Here is an 18,944-nt window from a genome sequence, read left to right as displayed (position 1 = left end):
AGATCTAGCGAAAGGCTATTTCTTTTCTCACTATATTACTGGTGGTCTCGAAGGGGGGCATATGTCATATCTCCTGCCTTTGATTGCTGACCCCGGGAATGTAGCGGTGAATTCCGCTCTCAATGCGGTTGGCCTGGCGGCTTTATCTAACATCCGGCTGTCGCCTCAAATGATGTTGAAAGCCCGACGCGAGTACACCAATGCGCTTTCAGAGACCAACCGGGCATTGGCTAGTATCGCCATGTCCAAGCGAGATGACACCTTGGCGGCAGTCGTCTTACTGGGCATGTTTGAAGTATGTTTGACAAGTTGATCCGATCAGAGAAACGGAGTGTCTGACCGAACAGGTTATTACTTGCTCTGACGGCTCCTTCATTGACCGTTGGATGAAGCATATGGAAGGCGCCACAAAATTGATAGAATTTCGAGGTGTGGACCAATTGGTCCGCCGGGAAGGGCTAGACTTGTTCACCCAATTGCGCGCACAAATAGTGAGTTTCATTGTCTGAAAGATATTGTTGTTGAATCCATCAAAGTCCCTAACCAAGAATGCACTTAGCATATTGGCAAGATCTACCAGGAAAGATACAGTTCGCCGCTTCTGTTTCAGCTCTCAGAGAATGCGATGAGATACCGAAACTCAAACGACCACATTGTTGACCAACTGGGCCTCGAAGTCATTCGCTTGAGTAATTTCTGCGCTTCGATGAAGGATGGAAGCGTTACGGACCCTGGCGAGATCATTCGTACTGCCTTGACCATCGATGCAAATCTCACATCACTTTTCATCAGCGTGCCTCTCGCATGGAGCTACAGAACCGTCAAAGTTCCACTGTTCAATGGGGAAGCCATCACCAAAGCCGTCTGGGGAGATAATTACCATATATATGAAAGCCTTGCATCAAGTAGCATGTGGAATAATTACCGATCAGCAAGGATTCTGGTGCACGAACTGATCATCGATGCTGTGAAGACACTTGAAGCATCTACCTTGGAAGATACTGACCGTCGCCGACAGCGTGCATTGGATAGTCAAAGCCGACTTGTTGCACATCAGCTGGTAGAAGATATATGCGCCAGTGTTCCTTTTAATCTTGGTGCAGGGATAGAAGCCAATGAAGAAAGCGACGTTGAGGATTCCGCCCCACTCAAAGTGACAGGGGCGGGCGGATTCAGCCTGATGTGGCCGCTGTTGATTGCTGGGAACTCTGGCCTTGCCTGTCAGGACCTTCGCCAGTGGATTATCAACTGCTTAGAGAAGATTGGCCATTCTATGGGCATCAATCAAGCTTTGGCAATGGCACATCTCTTGCGGCGAGGAATGCGTTCCCGAGCATGGTTGTCGCAAGAGGGTACACCAAGCAGTGATGACCATATAGAAATTTGAAGGGATTGAATAGATTATTGGATGCAACGAGAGCAACTTAGAACTTTTGAACATGATCATAGGGAATAGATCAAACTAAGATAATTAATATTGCTATCTTCACGCTTTCTATGCATTATTGCTTTGACAATTTCTAGTGTTACCTCCCTTATCTCGATATATTCATATTCCGGCTCTATACATGCAAGTTTGCAACTCATGCGTTGATCATAAACTCGGCTATTTGCTGTGGTTCACCTCCAGCATTATTGGTGCCAATTCCGTCGTGCATGCTGCTGAGAGTACGCGCTCTGAGCTCCGGCCTCTGCATATGCAACATTTTGGTAAGCCATACCAGATTCGGAAGGCCCGCCAGAAGGTCCTGATCCTTCCATTGTATAGCTCTGCGGTGGAATAATGCCACCCCCGACAGCAGGGTCAATAATAGACCGAGGAGTCACCAACCCCAGAATGGTGTACATCAAAACAACAAGGAATTCCTCAATGGTGGCCATACCTAGCTGAACACTCGGGTCGCCATCGACCAACGAGAATTTAGGATCGCTCCCGAAGTCACTGATCAAGCTGTAGAGTAACCGAACCGCAATCAACGGCAACGCAAAGAAGATGCAGATGTAAATCCGTTGCTGGCTCGGTGCCATAGTCCGCAGATTGCGCATAGTGATGAGGAAAAGGATACAGGCAGCAACGTAAATAAGGAGGAAGAGGATGATCGCGGCACGGGTTTCGGATTTTCCTGATGCGTGATCAGAGATGTTGGAAGAGGCTTCGTCGGTTCCGCCACTGATGGCCAAGATCAGGGCGATTAAGGCGGGGAGGTGGAGCAGTTGGACGATTTTGCTGCGACGAGATGTGGCGGTTGCCCTGCTAGTGAAGATGGATACACTGAGGGGATTAGGGTTCAAGTTTTGCAGCGGGTGTGGACGTGAGCACTCACAGTCTACCGATTATGCCAGGGAAAACACTCAGTCCCTGAACTATGAGGTTTCTTTTCGAGTTTGGATCCGATGGGAGATGGCAAGTTGTCTCGTCAAAGCTAGGTACTGAAGTTTAGAAATAGGAATCCTTCCAATCTTTCAAGCGAAGGCCACAGATTACACTCACATTCTTTTTAACAGTCCTAATGTCGATAGAAGGAGAGGTGAGAGGCCAACCGATTGAAGGATAACCGCCCACTCTTTGTCGTTGTCATTATCGGGGTTCTTGGTGCTAAGGACTTCCATGATGGCACCCGCAATGCGGATAACACCAAAGATACAGAGATAGATCCATCCCAGCTGCTTGTGGAATCCGTGACGGAAGACCACGAAGATCGCAAGTAAAGTGACGGGTATGTATATAACCAGCTCTGCAATAGCGATGTGCTCAGCAGTGATAGCCATTGTCTTGCTAGGTGCTTAGAAATATCACAGAAGGGGTAGGCGAGTCTTGTGAAGGATGGAGTGTAGACAAAAAGAAGATCTGGTCTGATGCGATCATGGTGATTTATATTCGATCGTATCGCTCTCTGGTGCACTGAAAACTGCGGCTGCGCCTAGCCAAAGCCTACAACGTCTACATTGCTTCATCTAGAAGCTGGAACGGCTGTGTACGATGCGATGCTTCCCAAAGAGGATATTGGTTTCGATCTTGAAATCGCATTCTCCGTGAATTGAGGAAAAGTCAAATTTCGCATCAGCTTACACCCACGTCCATCAGAGCTAGCAAACCTTGTCAAAGAGAGGCGTCGATTACCCACTCGCGCAGCAAAGAAGGTTGGGCTCGGGCCCTCCGAGACTAAGAATAAGCAACGCGGCCCCACTTTACCATAACGGGAAGCAGTTTCGATGCCCTGCATATACGATCGCAATTTCGGTGACGCCGCAGCTTCTGAGACTTTTGTGATAGATTGAATCTGCTCGATCGGCAATAGACGTGGCGAAGTAGCGAAAGGATTGTCGACAACGGTTCGAAGTCTTCGTTTCTGTGGGTAGTGGAATCCTTGCTTACGCGTGTTTCCCTTTGCGGAATGCTGATCTCAAATCAATGACCTTCATGCTTGGATGAAGATTATAAACCTTGAATATTTGAATTCGAGACCGACGTGCTGGTGATAGGAAGTTATTATATAAAGGCATTGATGCCCAGGAGAGACTTTTCTCATCAGCTTCAACATTGTCAATTCTTCTACAAATTTAAACGTTCAATATTGCCAAAGCACATCTGACATTCTGGCTGGCACAAAATGACCAAAACCCTCTTTTCCGTTTTTCTCGTCCTTTTTATTCTGATAGCATCCGTCACTGCTGCCAGTTACGACTGTCGACCAGGTCAAAAATGTTGGCCATCATTGAGCGAATGGAAGCAACTCAACACCAGCGTTGATGGTCGCTTATCTGAAACCATTCCAATTGCCGCCTCCTGCTACAAAACTTCAAGATACTACAGCCCAGATGCCTGCAATATTGTTCAGGAATACTATGGCGATAGTATCCCTCGTGGAGAGCACTTCGGACAGACCTATTGGCTGAACTGGGAGACTTGTCATGACTCTGGATGTGCGCTTCTGGAATCTGATCCAACCGAGATTACATATGGGAATTGCTCTCTTGGTCGTCTAGCATCATATTATGTTGATGTTCATGAACCATCGCACATTGCTGCCACACTCAAGTTTGCAAAGACCCACAACATCCGCATCAGCGTGAAAAACACTGGCCACGACTTCTACGGAAGATCATCTGTTCCAAACACCCTTGCTATCTGGACCAAAAATCTCGACAGTCTGATATTCCACTCCAACTTCACCGCTCAGGGCTGTCCCACTTCGAGCAGTCAAAATGTCGGAGAGCTTGGCGCTGGTGTTGTCGCGGGAGATGCCTACCGCTTCTTCGATAATCACGGAATGGATATTATGGGAGGGTATGAAGAGTCTGTCGGCGTTGCTGGCGGATTCGCTCAAGGAGGCGGTGTCGGGTCATTTACCACAACTTATGGCCTCATGGCTGACAATGCCGTGGAATTCGAAGTCGTCACTGCCGATGGAGAGCTACGCGTGATCAACCAATGTAATGATCCTGATCTTTTCTGGGCCATGCGCGGCGGTGGAGGCGGTACCTACGCGGTCCTTACCAAGTATCGTGTTCAGCTTTACCCATCATTACCAATCCACACCTACACCTTTACAGCAAATTTCACTAATGCTGGCCCTCACACCAATGCGACGGAGAATGTTGCCCTCCGTGAAATTCTGACCGCTCACGCCAAGAACCAGATGGACTGGTCTGCCCAGCTTGTCACAGGCCAGATCGAGTACTTTCCTGAGAAATTTGCCATCAGCTTGGTACTGCCTTATGGAGACAATGGATCGAAGTTAAAGTCCGCCACCGCCCGATTTGCCCAGTTCCTCGCCAATCGCACGGATCTTTCCGTGTCCGCCAATGAATATAATTCCTACTCCAGCTACGCCAATTACCTATCAGTGACATCGGCCGATGCCAAAGTCACGGAGCCATCTGGAATCTTCTCTCTTCTCTCGTCACGGTTGATACCTACCAAGGTGTTCGCTGACCCGGAAACCATTGATGAATTGGTTGAAGGTGTCTTGCAGGGAATTGCAACGGCCAGAAGTCTTTTCAATCTCACCGGGACCCAGGTTGTCTCCGAGACACCCGTGAGCAACTTGAATGCAGACGAATCATCGGCCGTTAACCCGGCGTGGCGGGATGCTCTATGGCATGTCATTCATGTTGGCGAATGGCTCGAACCGTTGGATGATCACGAGTTGAAAATTGTCGCTGATGGGATCTTGCACACAGTTGATCCGTTGAAGAAGCTGAGTCCTGGTGGTGGAGCTTATTTGAATGAAGCAAGCTATTTGGAGCCTGACTGGGAATACACTTATTTTGGTTCCTTCTACGACAGGCTTTTGGATGTGAAGAACCGGTATGATCCTACTCACATATTTGATTGTTGGAAGTGCGTCGGATGGAGAGGCGAGGCTGAGTGAGTTACTTTTCCTATTTTCAGGTAATTGTCGGCGATATGCTAATTTCTACCAGTCCCTTTTACTCCTGCTATACCTGAGTGCAACATACCACTGATAGCAGTGTCTTTGCCAGCTGGCCATTCTCATCCATTCAATGTCTCGGCCAGCGATTCAAATATTAAGATCGGATTGGGCGACGTCATGAAGAACATCCATCTTTCTCACTGGCGCTATATTTCCGATATTATAAATAGATTCAGTCTTGTCCTACCCTTACAAGCAAATCCCATAATCCATCGAAATCTACGTGCTTGTACCACCGTAGATGAGACATCAAATCATGTGCGGCTGGAGAACGGTTCAGAAGACCATCGATCGAGGTAGCTAATGCAAATTTCGCATCCCCCTTCTTTCGCGCACGACATTCCATCATGCGGGCCTTTGGACATCTTTGTAACTTAGATGTCGACATCACGAAAAGCTGGCGATTTCTCCGACTTCTCTTCGCAGCGTAGAGATGAGCAAGTCAGGCAGATTTCAAGTGTAAAATAGGCGTCAATGACTTAGGTGTCAGTCATGTGTCAAGCAGGTTGGTTAGGTGTCAATCAGGTTGGTGAGGTGTCAATGAGGTTTAATTCAGGCAGACATTAGGCGTAAATAGGCGTAATTAAGCGTAGTTAGGTGTCAGTCAGGCACGATGTTCAAACTGTACCATCTGTTCAAGCAGCTATACAGCGCCCGCAAATGGATAGAAATGATCAACATTGAAATTGGCGTCAAATACCTAGGTATATCGAAAAAAAATATGCCATCATCCGGCAACACCGAGTTTCAACTCACGGAGACCATGCGAAGAGGCTATGTTTGCGGTCTTCATTGGGGTAAGTCCACCTTCTCTTGCGTGTCAAGGCGCATCTTTTGGTTTATTTGTCTAAAAATTGGCAGTATTTCTCAATCTGGGGCGCTTCCATTCACATTTCCGACTCCAGCTCCAGTCAATGGATTATCCCCCAGAGTGTTCAAATTATGTGGGCAGTACTCTTGCTCATTGCATCTTTGCCTTGTGAAGAAAGCCCACGGTTTCTTTGCAAAAAAGGACTACCGGATAAAGCTTGCGAGATCTTTGGGAGATTATGGGAGCTTCATCCAATGGATCCAGTCATTCGATTTGAAATGGAAAATGCCAGAAAACAACTCAGTCAAGAGCAAAAGGCATCCAGTGGCCGGTCTTGGATATCGGCGTTCAAAGAGCTATTAATGACCCGTCAAAATCTGCGCCGCATTGGCTTTGTTATTACCTTACAGCTCCTTAGCCAATGGTCTGGCCCAAACTCGGTTACAAGTGAGTCTTTTCTGTGTATCGATACAGTCCTCCGCTTACAGTACTTGTGTAGCATATGCCCCGGAGCTGTTTAGTCTCTTCGGTATCACTGGACAAAATGAAAAGCTTTTTGTCACGGCAATATTTGGGCTGGTCAAGCTTGTCGCGGCATTCTTCGGCGCGGTTTTGCTCATCGATAAACTGGGCCGGAAGAAGACACTCTACATTGGCATCACTCTTCAGCTCGTGGCTCTCATATATGATTCAATTTTCTTGACCGTTTACTCACATATCTCTGATTCTACCCGCTCATCTGGTCCTGCTGTGCATGCTGCAGTTGGGTCCATTGTTTTTATGTACTTTATCGGCGTTGGCTGGGCGATGGGATGGAATTCTATCCAGTACCTCGTCACGGCCGAAACATTTCCTTTACGTGTTCGCCTAAGTAGTGCAAGCCTAGTGACTTGCATTCATTTTGGTGACCGAATTGGTATCTCAAAGGTGTATTTGAATAATGTGCTTTATCTGGTGGCTAACTAACGTATATTAAGGCAACGCCGTCGATGCTATTGAACTCAGCTTTAACACCAGCTGGAAAATTTTGGTTCTTTTCGGGTATTACGTTCTTGGGATTAATATTTGCCATTATATGGCTCCCTGAAACTTCAGGGAAGGGACTCGAGGAGACCAAACAGCTGTATGCGGGACTGTCTGCCTCGGCTTTTATATATAGAATATCAACCACCACTTGTCCCAACGATGGCGAGAGTACATAAGCCTGGTCAGCACCTTACTTTACATCAGTGATAGATTCAAAAATGGAGGTCCTAGAACCTTGAGAAGCGAAGAAATGTAGGCTTTTGGTCAAAATTCCCTGACTTATACCGGTAATTACGTAGGATTATCCAATTCTGTATCAATCTTTTTTCTTCAATTTAATTCAACAATATTCGGAAGTATGACAGGTAAAGTACAGTATTGCCCAGTCTTAATGATGACCCATGAACCATCGAGATGCAGGGTAACATTGAGTAACACGAGAATAGCTGGTGATATGGCCCCTTGAAAATGATCGAAGGACGTTGCTCTATTGGATCCAAAAGGTCCGGATAAACCTGGCCTGATATGCTAGCTTTGCACACAAACCTGAAAAAACAAAAGTCGCAACCGAAACCAAAAGCTCGGAGGAAAAAAAAGCTAGAAGCTTTCACAGATCTCGATTATCTTTATACCACTTTTGGGCGATCTGATGCAACTTTCGGCGATCAAGTTTGTTGGACCTTGTACGTGGAATTCGGTCGACAAGGAGAAACATGCTAGGCATCATGTGTTTTGGCAACGTGCTATCAACTTCTTTCTGCATTGACTCCACCAAGCTGCTCACCCGGACACGATTTGTGATCGGAAGAAACGACATTTCGTGGTCTGAAATTCCCGGAAGAAGATTTGCTGGGTTCCCAGCGAGGTAAACATAGGCAACTAGAATAGGATCGTCGGTACCGTCAATCTCGCCAAGCATATCGACGACGGTAAAATCGCCCGGTGAAAGAGCCTTTCGAAGAACGTACTCCACTTCGGTCGACTCAACGCGACCACCGTTGAGTTTAAGAAGCGTGTCTTTTCGGCCCATGTGCTCCACTGTGCCGTCATGGCGATACCGACCCAGATCACCAGAGCGATAGATGCGAGTACGTGATACTCGTGACGGGTGCAGATCCGCAATCCACCGTGGCACTTCACTGAGGAATCCTACGTCAGGTTTCTGGCAGAGGTCATCCAAGTACCCGCGAGAGAGGTGGGGACCTTCAATCAAGATCTCGCCTACAGCGCCGATGGGCACGGGCCGCTCGGGTGAGGAAGCATTCGCAATCCAAATAGCACCACTGCCGGATTTTCCGACAACGGCATTGTGGCCTGCTTTCGGGTTGTCGTTGTACGCACAGAAGGTGGCAGCCTCACCCATGCCGTACTGATTTACGAGCTTCACATGAGGACCCCATTTCATGAGTAGATCATTAGACATGGGCTCACCGCCAACACAGAGTAACTCCAACGTTGGGAGAGATCTTGGGTTGAGCTGAATAGCAACTGTTGGTGTCATGAAGCTCATGTTGGCTTTTGTCAGATTGAAATTTTCAATCAGGCCAGATATGGTTTTTTCGGGTGTAGGGACACAGCAACACCCACCGGCGGCCAAAGCTGTGAGGTAATCATTGTTACTGATATCGAATGCATAGTCATCGAATTGAAATACGCGGCTATGTGGGCCGAGACCAAGAACCTTGTTGTAGTCGCGGATTGCTACGGCATAAGACCGATGTTCCTGGATAATACCCTTGGGCTGACCTGTGCTTCCGGAGGTGAATAGAATCAGACAGGCATTGTCCGGTTTGACCGTGGAAGTCAAAGACCCTGTGGGAAGCTCTTTGAGTATTTCTCCCGAGATGGCAATCACATCTGGGATAAGGGACGTGTATTTTGATACATACTCCGGGGACGTGAGCATGACTTTAGCGTTGACGCGATTGATAACTGAGTCGAGGAAGATGGGAGGGTCACTAGCATCGATAGAAATATACGCCCCGCCGGCCTTCAATATGGCTAGGCGAGCAATAATTGCGAACGATGACTTTTCGAAACAGCTAAGAACGAAGGTTTCGGGACCAACGCCCATATTTGATAGGCGAAGGGCAAGACGGGTTGTGACATCATCTAACTCTTGATATGTGAAGTTTCCATCCCACGAGCAGATTGCAGGGGCGTCGGGGGTCAGTCGTGCATGCTCCAGTGCCATATCATGTAGCAGGACCTCGTGAGGGTCCGAAACCTCCTTTGTAAACTTTTGCAAAAGAATGAGGTCGAGATCAGAACACAAATCAAGATCGCCTAAGGAGGTTGTGGGAGAACGGTAGATGGATGCGACAACTTTGTTCAGGGAGTGGAGGAGGCTCGTTGCGAATTCTTTGGACACCTCAGGCGAGGAGAAGGCAAGACTCGCATGTAATCTTCCATTGTCGTTTTTCACGTTGAGCATGAGCTTGGGATTGGGGATCTAGAGGGAGGTGAGGTCAGCGTGACTAAAGGCGGAAGCGGGAAGGGATGTATGGAGGAACACAGGTGAATGGTACCTTTGAGTTGGCCGACGTTGGCGCTTCTTGCAAAGTTGGACGGTCCCCAGCATAGCGGATTGCCGAGCTGAGGAAATGATTCCTGCCATCGGAGGCCGATCCTTCGTCAGCGTCAGTGGAATCGGTGCCTGCCTTGACGAGGCAGAAATCCTGAACGAGGTCTTTTAATGGACGCTCCGAAGAGAACTCCAAAGCACACGAGTCGATTCCCTGTCGTTCACCATCTATATAGCACAAATTGGATCCCGGGTGGAACTCTAAGTACATAGTTCGCACGGGAGAGAACCCATGTAGCACAAGCAACCAGCAAACAACGAGAATGGACTCGATGTCCAGCTCTTGAGCCAATTCCGGCGTCAAGTATTCTAGATATTGAGAGTGTGCAGCTTCAAGGATATGGGAATCGCTGAGAGTCAGGGAAAGATCGACAGACTCTTGGGGCAGCTGCGTGGGGACTTTCTTGGGTAGCTTCACGGAGCTGATGGGGATGACCGAAGGCCCGTGCTCAAGACTTGTAATTGAGGGCGCCATGATGGATAATGAGTGAATGGAGAGGAAGTCTCGTCAAATCTAGTCCAGAGTCGTGCACCATTAGAAGTGTCCCCTGGCCGAATAAATAGAGGTCTAGCTTGACACTAGGGGATAGGAAGTGTTACATAGCTCAGCTTCTCGGTATATACGTATGTGGTGGATCATGCCCATGCGTCGTGCATATTATTAAAAATCAGGTTCAGCTGGATAGCTCATGCACAATGTGGGTGATCGACACTACATATACGGAGGTCGGTGGCTCCACTTTGGAATCCACTTCGGACCCAGCGGGGCACACAGCAGCAAAGGTCCAGGACCAGGGCCCTGCACGCAGCAGATGCTCGGGTCAGACTTGTCGCTGGTTTCATTGGGTTTATTCTCCCGAGTCTCGTTCTCGCTAAAGTTTAGCGTCTTACCTTTTCCTGTTGTCAAAGAGGTTTCCTGCATCCTGCATCCTGCATGATCTCCCCCTCGGGTGCATAATGTGAGCGGCCTCAACCTGTATGATTTCATTTCTTTTTTGGCAGCAAGGAGCTGTGTCACCCGAGTGGAGCCAAATCCGGGTTTCCGCGTTTCCCCCATGAACTGGCATGTTTTCTTTTTGTCCTTTCAGCTGGGTCCTCGACCCTTCAGCTCCTCATAATACCGCCCAGCCTAGGCGCCGAGTTGGTTTATTTCTCCCGAGTCGTGCGGTCTTCCGACTCAACAACGCTCGAAAAGTCCAGTCGCCATGGGGGTTCAAAAGTTATTCGCGAGGGAATGGAGATCCTCCAGCACCTTTATATTGGTGGCTCTATGCTTTGCGCTATTCACAGTACGTGACCTTGAATTCGAGCATGATCATCGATTAACCTTGAGACTACGGTTACGGTAGGATACGTTTGTTTACGGCATTGTAAGTATTTCTGATCCGTCTCGGCATATCACAATGATCTCCCCAAATCCATGCGGGAATTGACACAGCCTCTAGATCATACCAATTTTGCCCTTTCTATTGATCGGTCATGGAAACGTGTCTTCGGATGACGGTAATGCTCGTCTCTTTCCATGGCTTCCTAACCTCCTGACTGACTCCTACTAGTTCAACAATGGACATCACTGTTACTCGCGAGTTATGGAGTTGCTCTTTTACTTGGCTCTCGTGGGTGTATATTCAACCAATTGATTCTTCGTGAGCTGATTGTAGATATAGCTATGGTGGGTTATTTTTGCGACAAATATCGCATTCAAAAAGCAACGCTGGTCACTGGCTTCGTCGCCATGGCCCTAGCAACCCTCTTTTTCATCTTTGCGGGTAATGTGTGGGTTCTACTCATAGCTCGAGTATTCCAGGGCCTGTCAGGCGCCGTGGTCGGGGTGTTGGGCTTGAGCATGATCGCCGAAACATCCAGTCCGGAAAATTTAGGCCCACGTATGGCTTGCGGGTCAGCATCATTAACATGGGGGATGCTCTGTGGCCCTATTGCGGGTGGTTTTCTGTAGGTTTTCTGACAGATCTACTCCATTGATGATACGAATGACTAAGAAAAACAGATTCTCCAAATTTGGCACTCTTGGTGCCTTCGGAGTCCCCATCGCACTGCTTGTGGTGGACATTGTTTTGCGCATGTTGATTGTACAAGAGGATAGAGGTTTGTCATCTCCGTTTCACATGTCATCAGACGCTAATGAAAGAAGACACAGATATAACCAAAGCTTATGAGCAGGAGGATTCACCTCTCTTAGCAAACAGTACCTCCAGCGAAACTTCGTTGAGCTTTCACAACTTCTTGCACCCAATCATGCTAGGGGTGATTTTTTGTGTCTTCGCGATCTCTTCCATTCTATCTGCTTTTGAAACGGTATTTGGCATCACCCATGAGACAAGCAATTTCATAGCTGACAGCGAGGTAGACCCTTCCCCTATTTGTCCTCGACACATACCATTGGTCTAGTTTGGGTGCGGGGCTCATTTTCCTCCCAATGACTGTACCTTCTGTTCTCAGTATTCCAATTGCCCACTTTGTGAGGCGCCTTGTACCACGGAACGTTGTGGTGACTGGATTTATCTTGATGTCGGTACCAATGATATCACTGCGGTGGGCCCAAGGAAATACGATCAACCATGAAATCACGCTTATTTGCTTGCTGTTCCTCATTGCAGTGTGCCTCACCACGGTGCAAGCAATCATTATGGGGGATGTCTCTAATGCAGTCCGGAAAATTGAAAGCCTTCATGGGATCGCCGAGGAGGACAGCAGCGGACAAGGACGGGGCTACGCACTCTGTAACATGGCATTTGCGGCTGGTCAAACACTTGGCCCTATGGGGGGTGGATTCATAAAACATGAATTGGGCTGGGGGTTCATGACGCTCGTACTTGGGATTCTATGTCTTGTCGCTGGTCTTTCGTCATTCTTTTCCATTTCAGCAGCCCCACCTAAAGCCGACACGGACGAGATAAACGAGAGTGATTGATGGAGTCTCTTTAATTTGTATTTAATGTATGTGGGCCCATGAACAGCCATAGGCGACAGAATAATATGGCTACGGTCAAGTCCCTACACAACATGATCCACCTGAAGAGAAACTTTAAGGACGGCCTGACGAGTATATGGTGTACTTTTGACCACCACAGTAATGTTGAGTTCCCGTGGCCTGCACTGTGATTGGGATGACGATCCAAACTTTGCAGATCGCCCTACCCCACTCGACTGCATGAACGCCCGCGCGTGTAGTGAGTATTGCTTCTGATTGTGTGACGAAGGACGGCAAATTTTGGCGAGCCGTCATGCATGATGCTGCCCCTGCAGAGATGCGGACCCATAGCACTGCTGGCGTTCTCCTTTGCTCTCTTTTCTCCATATCCAGAGCCATCAAAGACAGCGAAATTATTTTTATTTTTTCCTTGGCGAGCATGCTTGCAAAATCTTTGTCGAAGAAGTACAGTAGAATCTATAGAGCCAAGGGGAGCACATACTAGCACCAAAGCCGACCATAGTTGACAAGGAGGCTATTATATTCAGAATCCCCGTGAAGGTTCTTTTTCACTTTTGTCCTTTCTTCATCTCTAGCGGTACTAAAGTACATTGCACATGCGGGCATCGGTGGCTCGTTTGCCTCTCCATGTGACATACTTATTTTCAGCTGCCGCCTCCTCAGCCCCAGCGTGGTACCAGCTACATATTGCCCCAGCTATATGCAAGGGAAATCATCACTCTGCATGAAAAGAAATGCCCGTGGTTAGAATCGACCACCCAAATTAGTATCCTGTCGGAGGACCGAGTCCTAACACGATGGGATGTGATCCTCTACAGCTGCCCATTTGTGAACACTAATGATGTAGTACATACAGACACATAGAATGTGGGGTTCGTGTAACACGGCCATGCAGCCGACGTCACCAATGGCCTCGGGAGCAGGAAGCAGTGGCGTGCTGAGCTCAAAGGCATTGATCGACACTACCGCAGCAAAAAGCAAAGAGCTTTGCAAGTCGCGACCGAAGTTTTCCGAGACTTTCGCTGCTTTTCCGAGGTCTGTATCTTGTACCTTCACCCTGCCTTGGGTAACATGGTTGTTCAACTGTATCTCTGTTTAGTTGCTTGATTATTAGAACTGCGTAAATCGAGAGAAAAAGCCCTTGCATTGGGACACATACACTAGCGATATTTGTGCATATTTGCACAACATAATCAGGTTCATGCACCCTATGATCTACCTCGGTATGGAAACCCAGGTACAATACATATATGCATCTCGATGGAGACGTCCAGATGTACCACCTGGATCAGGCAGGGGGGCTAGCTCGTCCCCACTTACTCGTGCATACTACGCCATCACAGCTGTAGCTCCAGCCAGCCCTGACTGGAAAAGGAAAAGAAAGGGGATCGATGGCTCTTATATCTTACATATTTGGATTCTTCTCTGGATATAAATAATATATCTAAACCACGCAAATCTGCTCACCAGATGTTTTTTCTCAAACACCTTGCCCAAACCAATCAAAAACCAAGAAAGCGCCGATCCTCCAAGATGTCTACCTCCGAGTCAGTCTCTGACCACAAGTACTTCCCCATCACGGGTATCTCAGTGAATTCTCAGGACCCATCGAAGTTGGGTCCTGAGACTCCTGTTCCTGTTCGACAGGAGATCGACTCATGGAGCAGCAACCCTGCCAACGAGAAGCAAGTCAAGCTGTTTGTGAAGGCATTGCATCGCTTCCAACAGATTGACCCCAAAGAACGGGAGTCATACTTCCAAATTGCTGGCATTCACGGACAGCCAAATGTATTATGGGATGAGCAAGTTGATGAGGACACCAAGGGCAAGGGATACTGCACTCACAACAACATTCTGTTCCCGATCTGGCATCGTGCTTATCTAGCACTCTACGAGGTAATGACGTGCATTGACGGCCCGCGGTTGATATGGACTGACAATGCATTAGCAACGCATTTCCGAAATTATGAATCAAGAGATTGTCCCCAATTTCGCTGAGGACGTGCGCGCCGAATGGCAGGAAGCTGCCCAGACGTGGCGTCTGCCTTTCTGGGACTGGGGTATCACTACTTCGGTTCCTGATCTGTGCAAATACCCATACACCTTTGTCCCAACCGCGGATGGTACCGGTGAAGAGAGCATCAACAACCCTCTTTTCCAATTCCGCATGCCGAATATGCTGCCTATGTCCTCATTTGGAATGGACAACTTCAAGGATCCCTGGGTTGAGGATGATAAAGGCGATATGCTATTCGTAAGTCTCCAATTCCCAAAAGAGCAAACATACGTATTCTAATCAAAGCCAGTACGGTGAATGTATTGGAACCACTCGTTGGCCTGATAAGGGCGAGACTGCCTCGGGTTCACACACATGGAAGTACGGTGTGGTCAACAACTATAAGGTGCAAGAGGCAATGAAGAAGCCAACTTGGGTGGCCAATTCGCCTTACGGTCAGCCATCTGAGATGGTCTATCGTCTGTTGACAACTCCTATGGACTATACTACATTTGCAACCACCGCTCAGTTGACAGAGGATCAGAATATCGCGAATGACATCAACATCGAGTACAGTAAGTTCTCATTGAAATTGAAATCCTTCTTCGTTGCCTAACAGTTTTCAGTCCATAATAACATCCACGGCTGGGTTGGCGGTGATTTGAACGGACACATGTCGCAGATTCCAGTGGCATCATTTGACCCTATGTTTTGGCTTCACCATTGGTAGGTTTACTTCTATGGGTAATATACTTAATCGCTAACCAATCCCTAGTAACATCGACCGTATCTTTGCCCTATGGCAGGCCTTGAACCCGGACAAGTGGTTTGAGAGTTCGAAAGTCAACACTTTCTTCCAAACAATCATTGGCCTCCCCATTGGAAGCACGATCACCCCTAACACTCCGCTACGCCCATTTCACAAAGATACCGCGGGAACTCCGATGAAGCCCGCGGATGTTCGTTATCCCTACAAGCTTGGCCACACATACCCTGAGCTACAGACATGGAAGTACAAGCCCGAGAACTACACCTCCGAGCCCTTCCTTGCAAGCCTCCGTAAAACTATCAACGACCTCTACGGCATGTCAAGACAGCAATTGATTGATGCAACTGGCAATATCAAGGGTGTGGAGTACTTGGAGGACGGTACTAAGTCTCTTGACTATTCGTTCAGTGTTCGTTACCGCAAATATGCCATTGGTGGGGGTGAACCGTTTTGGATTCGTATCTACCTTTCTCAGGATGGCAAAACGCGAAACGCAAGCCTGGATTTGATTACTGAACTTTACAACTTCAGTCAAAAGCCAGAAGACAATTCAGGAAAGCTTGCATGCAGTAACTGCAAGGACAACAAGCAGAACGATATCAGGTCTACTGCCAGCATCTCTCTTACTCCGATCTTGATCTCCCTTCTGAAGTCGGGCAAGGACCTGGCCAGTATGGCTAAGGATGACGTTCTAAAGTTCATCCAGGAGAGGGCTTACTGGAGAGTGTTCCAGGGTGCCAAGGAGCTGGAACACCATGAGGTGGAAGCCCTCGACCTCAAGATCATCGGAAGCACAAACGATTCAACCGTCTACAACGACGCGACGAAGGCTCCAAAGCTGGAAAACTTCAAGGAAGAGCCCTCTATCTCTGGAGGACCAGGTGGTGCCCTGAATCCCGAATTCAAGCAGCCCGTCACAGTTGCACCCCCGGTGGTGCCTGCTATTCCTAAGGCTGCTCTCAGTGTCAACTCCTTCCTGCCCTTCAAGGAGGTTCTCAAGGCCGATGGCGTGGTAATCATCGACTCAGCCAGCTTGGATCTTACCCCGGCCAAGACTAAGGACATCGATAACACTCAGATCTTCCTCAACGAGGGCAAGAATGGAGATGGCAATGTCCTGTTCTTGCTTTCCATCAGACGAGCTGAGAACCAGATTGTCTTCAACACCAAGATCGACAACGCCTTTGGAAAGGAAGTCCGTATCTCGTTGGAGAAGCGGTTCAAGGGTGAAACGCCTTCTATCCTCATTCATGACCAAGGTGATGGTTATGAGGTGTTTATCGACTGGAAGCATGCCCTATACTTTGAGAAGCGAGCCGAAGGCAAGGTTGCCCAATCCGTGTCGTATAGCGTCAACAAGGGGCAGACTCCTGCGTGGTCATCTCGCCTGAAGGTGAAGGTGTACGCTTCGATGAAGGAGGTGTTCCACCACTAGAATGGGAGATGAGCCTCGGCAAACCATGCATTTGCCATGTATAAGTTGTGCGAGAAAATACTTCTGTCTCTACAGTGTTGTCATATTTTCGGGGTCTTTCGGGTGAAAGTTTGAAAGAATAGCTATACCTAGTGGCGGCCCAGCTTCATCGCCGTGGCCTTTGTTAGCCAGTCTCTTTTATGATGATTTCCATACATCATCTTGTTTATATAGTTCAAGCCACATCATCCATGTTCACTGCTGATTTCTGCCCTGTACATCGTAGCCAGCCATAATAGTGAATCGAAAAGTGGAATAAGGCCAAATATCAAGTTTCTCACTTTAAACAGTGAAATATTGACCTGGCGCAAAAGATGTAGCATAGATTGTTTGAGGGAGGACGAAAGTAGTATGCGAATTTTCGTTTCGTAATGACCTTAGGAAAAGCTCGAACTCCGACCGCCAGCTGACACGTCAGGCAGGGATAGTCTCCTACCTGGTGGCAAATTGGAAGAATGAAGTGAAAGGATGTATACATACTGTATCCAGTCTTTCGGAGCAGGTATGACGGAGCAATGTTCCTTGACAAGACTAAATTCCACGTCCACTTACCTTGGGAGTCCCCTTTTGCTTTCATAAGAGCAGTCATCTCATCCAGTATTACCTTCAAGAAGATGATCTGATGGATGTGTATATTCAAGTGGTTGTATGCATAGACTTTCCCATCGTGAAGATGATGGATAATACCCGGATCTAGGTATTTGCCATAGTGATCCTCGTAACTCAACGCTCGGGATTCCTTGAATAAAATTTTGGATGTGTACCTTGTGATTCGAGCTGCATGTGTGACACATGTTCCGACTTCATTGGAGACGGCGGATGGAGCGAATAGAAACCAGGATCTGGATTTAATCCACTATCTTTTATACTTCTCCACAGTCCTCTGCCTATCTTCCTCCAGTCGAATCTCGAAGATGTTTGTTTCATGAGCAAAGGTTTGCACCATATATTCCATTGTCATGCACTGTCTAGTACATACGACCATAGGGTGTGGAGAACAGGGCTTCCCGTCCGCTCAGCCGTACTTAAGCCACACGCCGGTTAGTTAGTAGTATGGTGGGTGACCACATGCGAATCCTAACTGTTGTATGTTTTTGCTTTTTCTTTTTATGTGCAACTTCATGCCCATTTGTACTGGGAAGACATTGCTTAGAAGGCTTTCAGTGTTTCTAACTTCCAACGCACAGGGAGGAGCTGCTAAGAAGCCGTCGACGGCTATCCAGACCAGAACGCTATCATTTGGATTTTGATCTTGTATTAATCATCGATAGTAGGTACAGCTAAGTGGCAATACACTAAGAATTGGGATTCAAGTATGCACATGTTTATGACCCGGGTGGATACTTCACATACTAACTCCCCTGCAGCCTGGTGTCATTGTAAGATATGTTGCCGAGCAAAGCAATACCTTATATTTCCATCGGATTGAAAAGCATAGAATCCAAGTATCTTTCATGAGGCTGGATACCCATGGTATGTGGCTGGTCGATAGGCTTGTTGGGTGTATCTGACTTAATTGAATAGACTGGCAAATGCAAGCCCTCAATTTTGGAGTTTATGATGCTTCAAATGTTCGATGCTGCATGGAAAATCATTCAATAGCCATGTTTCAATGTTCCAGGTAAGCTCTTTTGAAATTCCTTCAAAATGAGCGGGTCACTTATACGAGGTGTGAATCTTGAGAAACTATATAAATGAGTACCGAGGCTTGTCACATTGGAAAAACGGTCCCACCCCCGAAATAAACATGGCCTGGACTAAGCCATTTTGGTTCACTGATTTATCACGGAAAAATCGAAACTCATACCAGAAATCAAAATAGATGCGTCTAGACCCCATACGAAGTTCCAAGATGTGTCTAGAATCAAGCGAAAGGTGATCGGAGCCGACAAT

At 47.7% G+C, this 18,944-nt stretch overlaps 8 protein-coding genes across 8 annotated transcripts; 5 read left to right on the top strand and 3 right to left on the bottom strand.

Moving 5' to 3' along the window:
• Positions 1-169: 169 nt before the first annotated feature.
• Positions 170-1,387, top strand: N7484_008332 (uncharacterized protein; the record flags this gene model as incomplete). Its single annotated transcript, XM_057118719.1, has 3 exons — positions 170-295; positions 348-491; positions 560-1,387. 3 exons carry the CDS (start codon positions 170-172, stop codon positions 1,385-1,387), a joined length of 1,098 nt encoding a protein of 365 aa, XP_056968274.1.
• A 245-nt stretch (positions 1,388-1,632) lies between these two features.
• Positions 1,633-2,769, bottom strand: N7484_008331 (uncharacterized protein; the record flags this gene model as incomplete). The annotated part of the gene is made up of 3 exons (XM_057118718.1): positions 1,633-2,272; positions 2,325-2,423; positions 2,492-2,769. 3 exons carry the CDS (start codon positions 2,767-2,769, stop codon positions 1,633-1,635), a joined length of 1,017 nt encoding a protein of 338 aa, XP_056968273.1.
• An 842-nt stretch (positions 2,770-3,611) lies between these two features.
• N7484_008330 (FAD-binding oxidoreductase) lies at positions 3,612-5,375 on the top strand (the record flags this gene model as incomplete). Its single annotated transcript, XM_057118717.1, has 1 exon — positions 3,612-5,375. The coding sequence occupies one exon, from the start codon at positions 3,612-3,614 to the stop codon at positions 5,373-5,375; it is 1,764 nt and encodes a 587-aa protein (XP_056968272.1).
• A 1,128-nt stretch (positions 5,376-6,503) lies between these two features.
• On the top strand, positions 6,504-7,336 carry N7484_008329 (uncharacterized protein; the record flags this gene model as incomplete). The annotated part of the gene is made up of 3 exons (XM_057118716.1): positions 6,504-6,696; positions 6,749-7,165; positions 7,227-7,336. The coding sequence occupies 3 exons, from the start codon at positions 6,504-6,506 to the stop codon at positions 7,334-7,336; spliced, it is 720 nt and encodes a 239-aa protein (XP_056968271.1).
• A 546-nt stretch (positions 7,337-7,882) lies between these two features.
• N7484_008328 (putative NRPS-like enzyme) lies at positions 7,883-10,334 on the bottom strand (the record flags this gene model as incomplete). The annotated part of the gene is made up of 2 exons (XM_057118715.1): positions 7,883-9,727; positions 9,804-10,334. The coding sequence occupies 2 exons, from the start codon at positions 10,332-10,334 to the stop codon at positions 7,883-7,885; spliced, it is 2,376 nt and encodes a 791-aa protein (XP_056968270.1).
• Positions 10,335-10,571: 237 nt separating this feature from the next.
• N7484_008327 (uncharacterized protein) lies at positions 10,572-10,788 on the bottom strand (the record flags this gene model as incomplete). Its single annotated transcript, XM_057118714.1, is given in 2 exon segments — positions 10,572-10,731; positions 10,751-10,788. 2 exon segments carry the CDS (start codon positions 10,786-10,788, stop codon positions 10,572-10,574), a joined length of 198 nt encoding a protein of 65 aa, XP_056968269.1.
• Positions 10,789-11,279: 491 nt separating this feature from the next.
• Positions 11,280-12,791, top strand: N7484_008326 (MFS transporter; the record flags this gene model as incomplete). The annotated part of the gene is made up of 5 exons (XM_057118713.1): positions 11,280-11,346; positions 11,416-11,812; positions 11,868-11,965; positions 12,018-12,175; positions 12,228-12,791. The coding sequence occupies 5 exons, from the start codon at positions 11,280-11,282 to the stop codon at positions 12,789-12,791; spliced, it is 1,284 nt and encodes a 427-aa protein (XP_056968268.1).
• A 1,554-nt stretch (positions 12,792-14,345) lies between these two features.
• N7484_008325 (uncharacterized protein) lies at positions 14,346-17,012 on the top strand (the record flags this gene model as incomplete). The annotated part of the gene is made up of 5 exons (XM_057118712.1): positions 14,346-14,708; positions 14,761-15,066; positions 15,119-15,383; positions 15,435-15,534; positions 15,584-17,012. The coding sequence occupies 5 exons, from the start codon at positions 14,346-14,348 to the stop codon at positions 17,010-17,012; spliced, it is 2,463 nt and encodes an 820-aa protein (XP_056968267.1).
• Between the last annotated feature and the right edge of the window lie 1,932 nt (positions 17,013-18,944).

Source organism: Penicillium longicatenatum (assembly GCF_028827895.1).
Source record: "Penicillium longicatenatum strain IBT 33135 chromosome Unknown contig_6_segment0_segment0, whole genome shotgun sequence".
In the NCBI taxonomy this organism is placed as follows: Eukaryota; Fungi; Ascomycota; class Eurotiomycetes; order Eurotiales; family Aspergillaceae; genus Penicillium; species Penicillium longicatenatum.
This window is presented reverse-complemented; position numbering and strand designations above follow the sequence as displayed.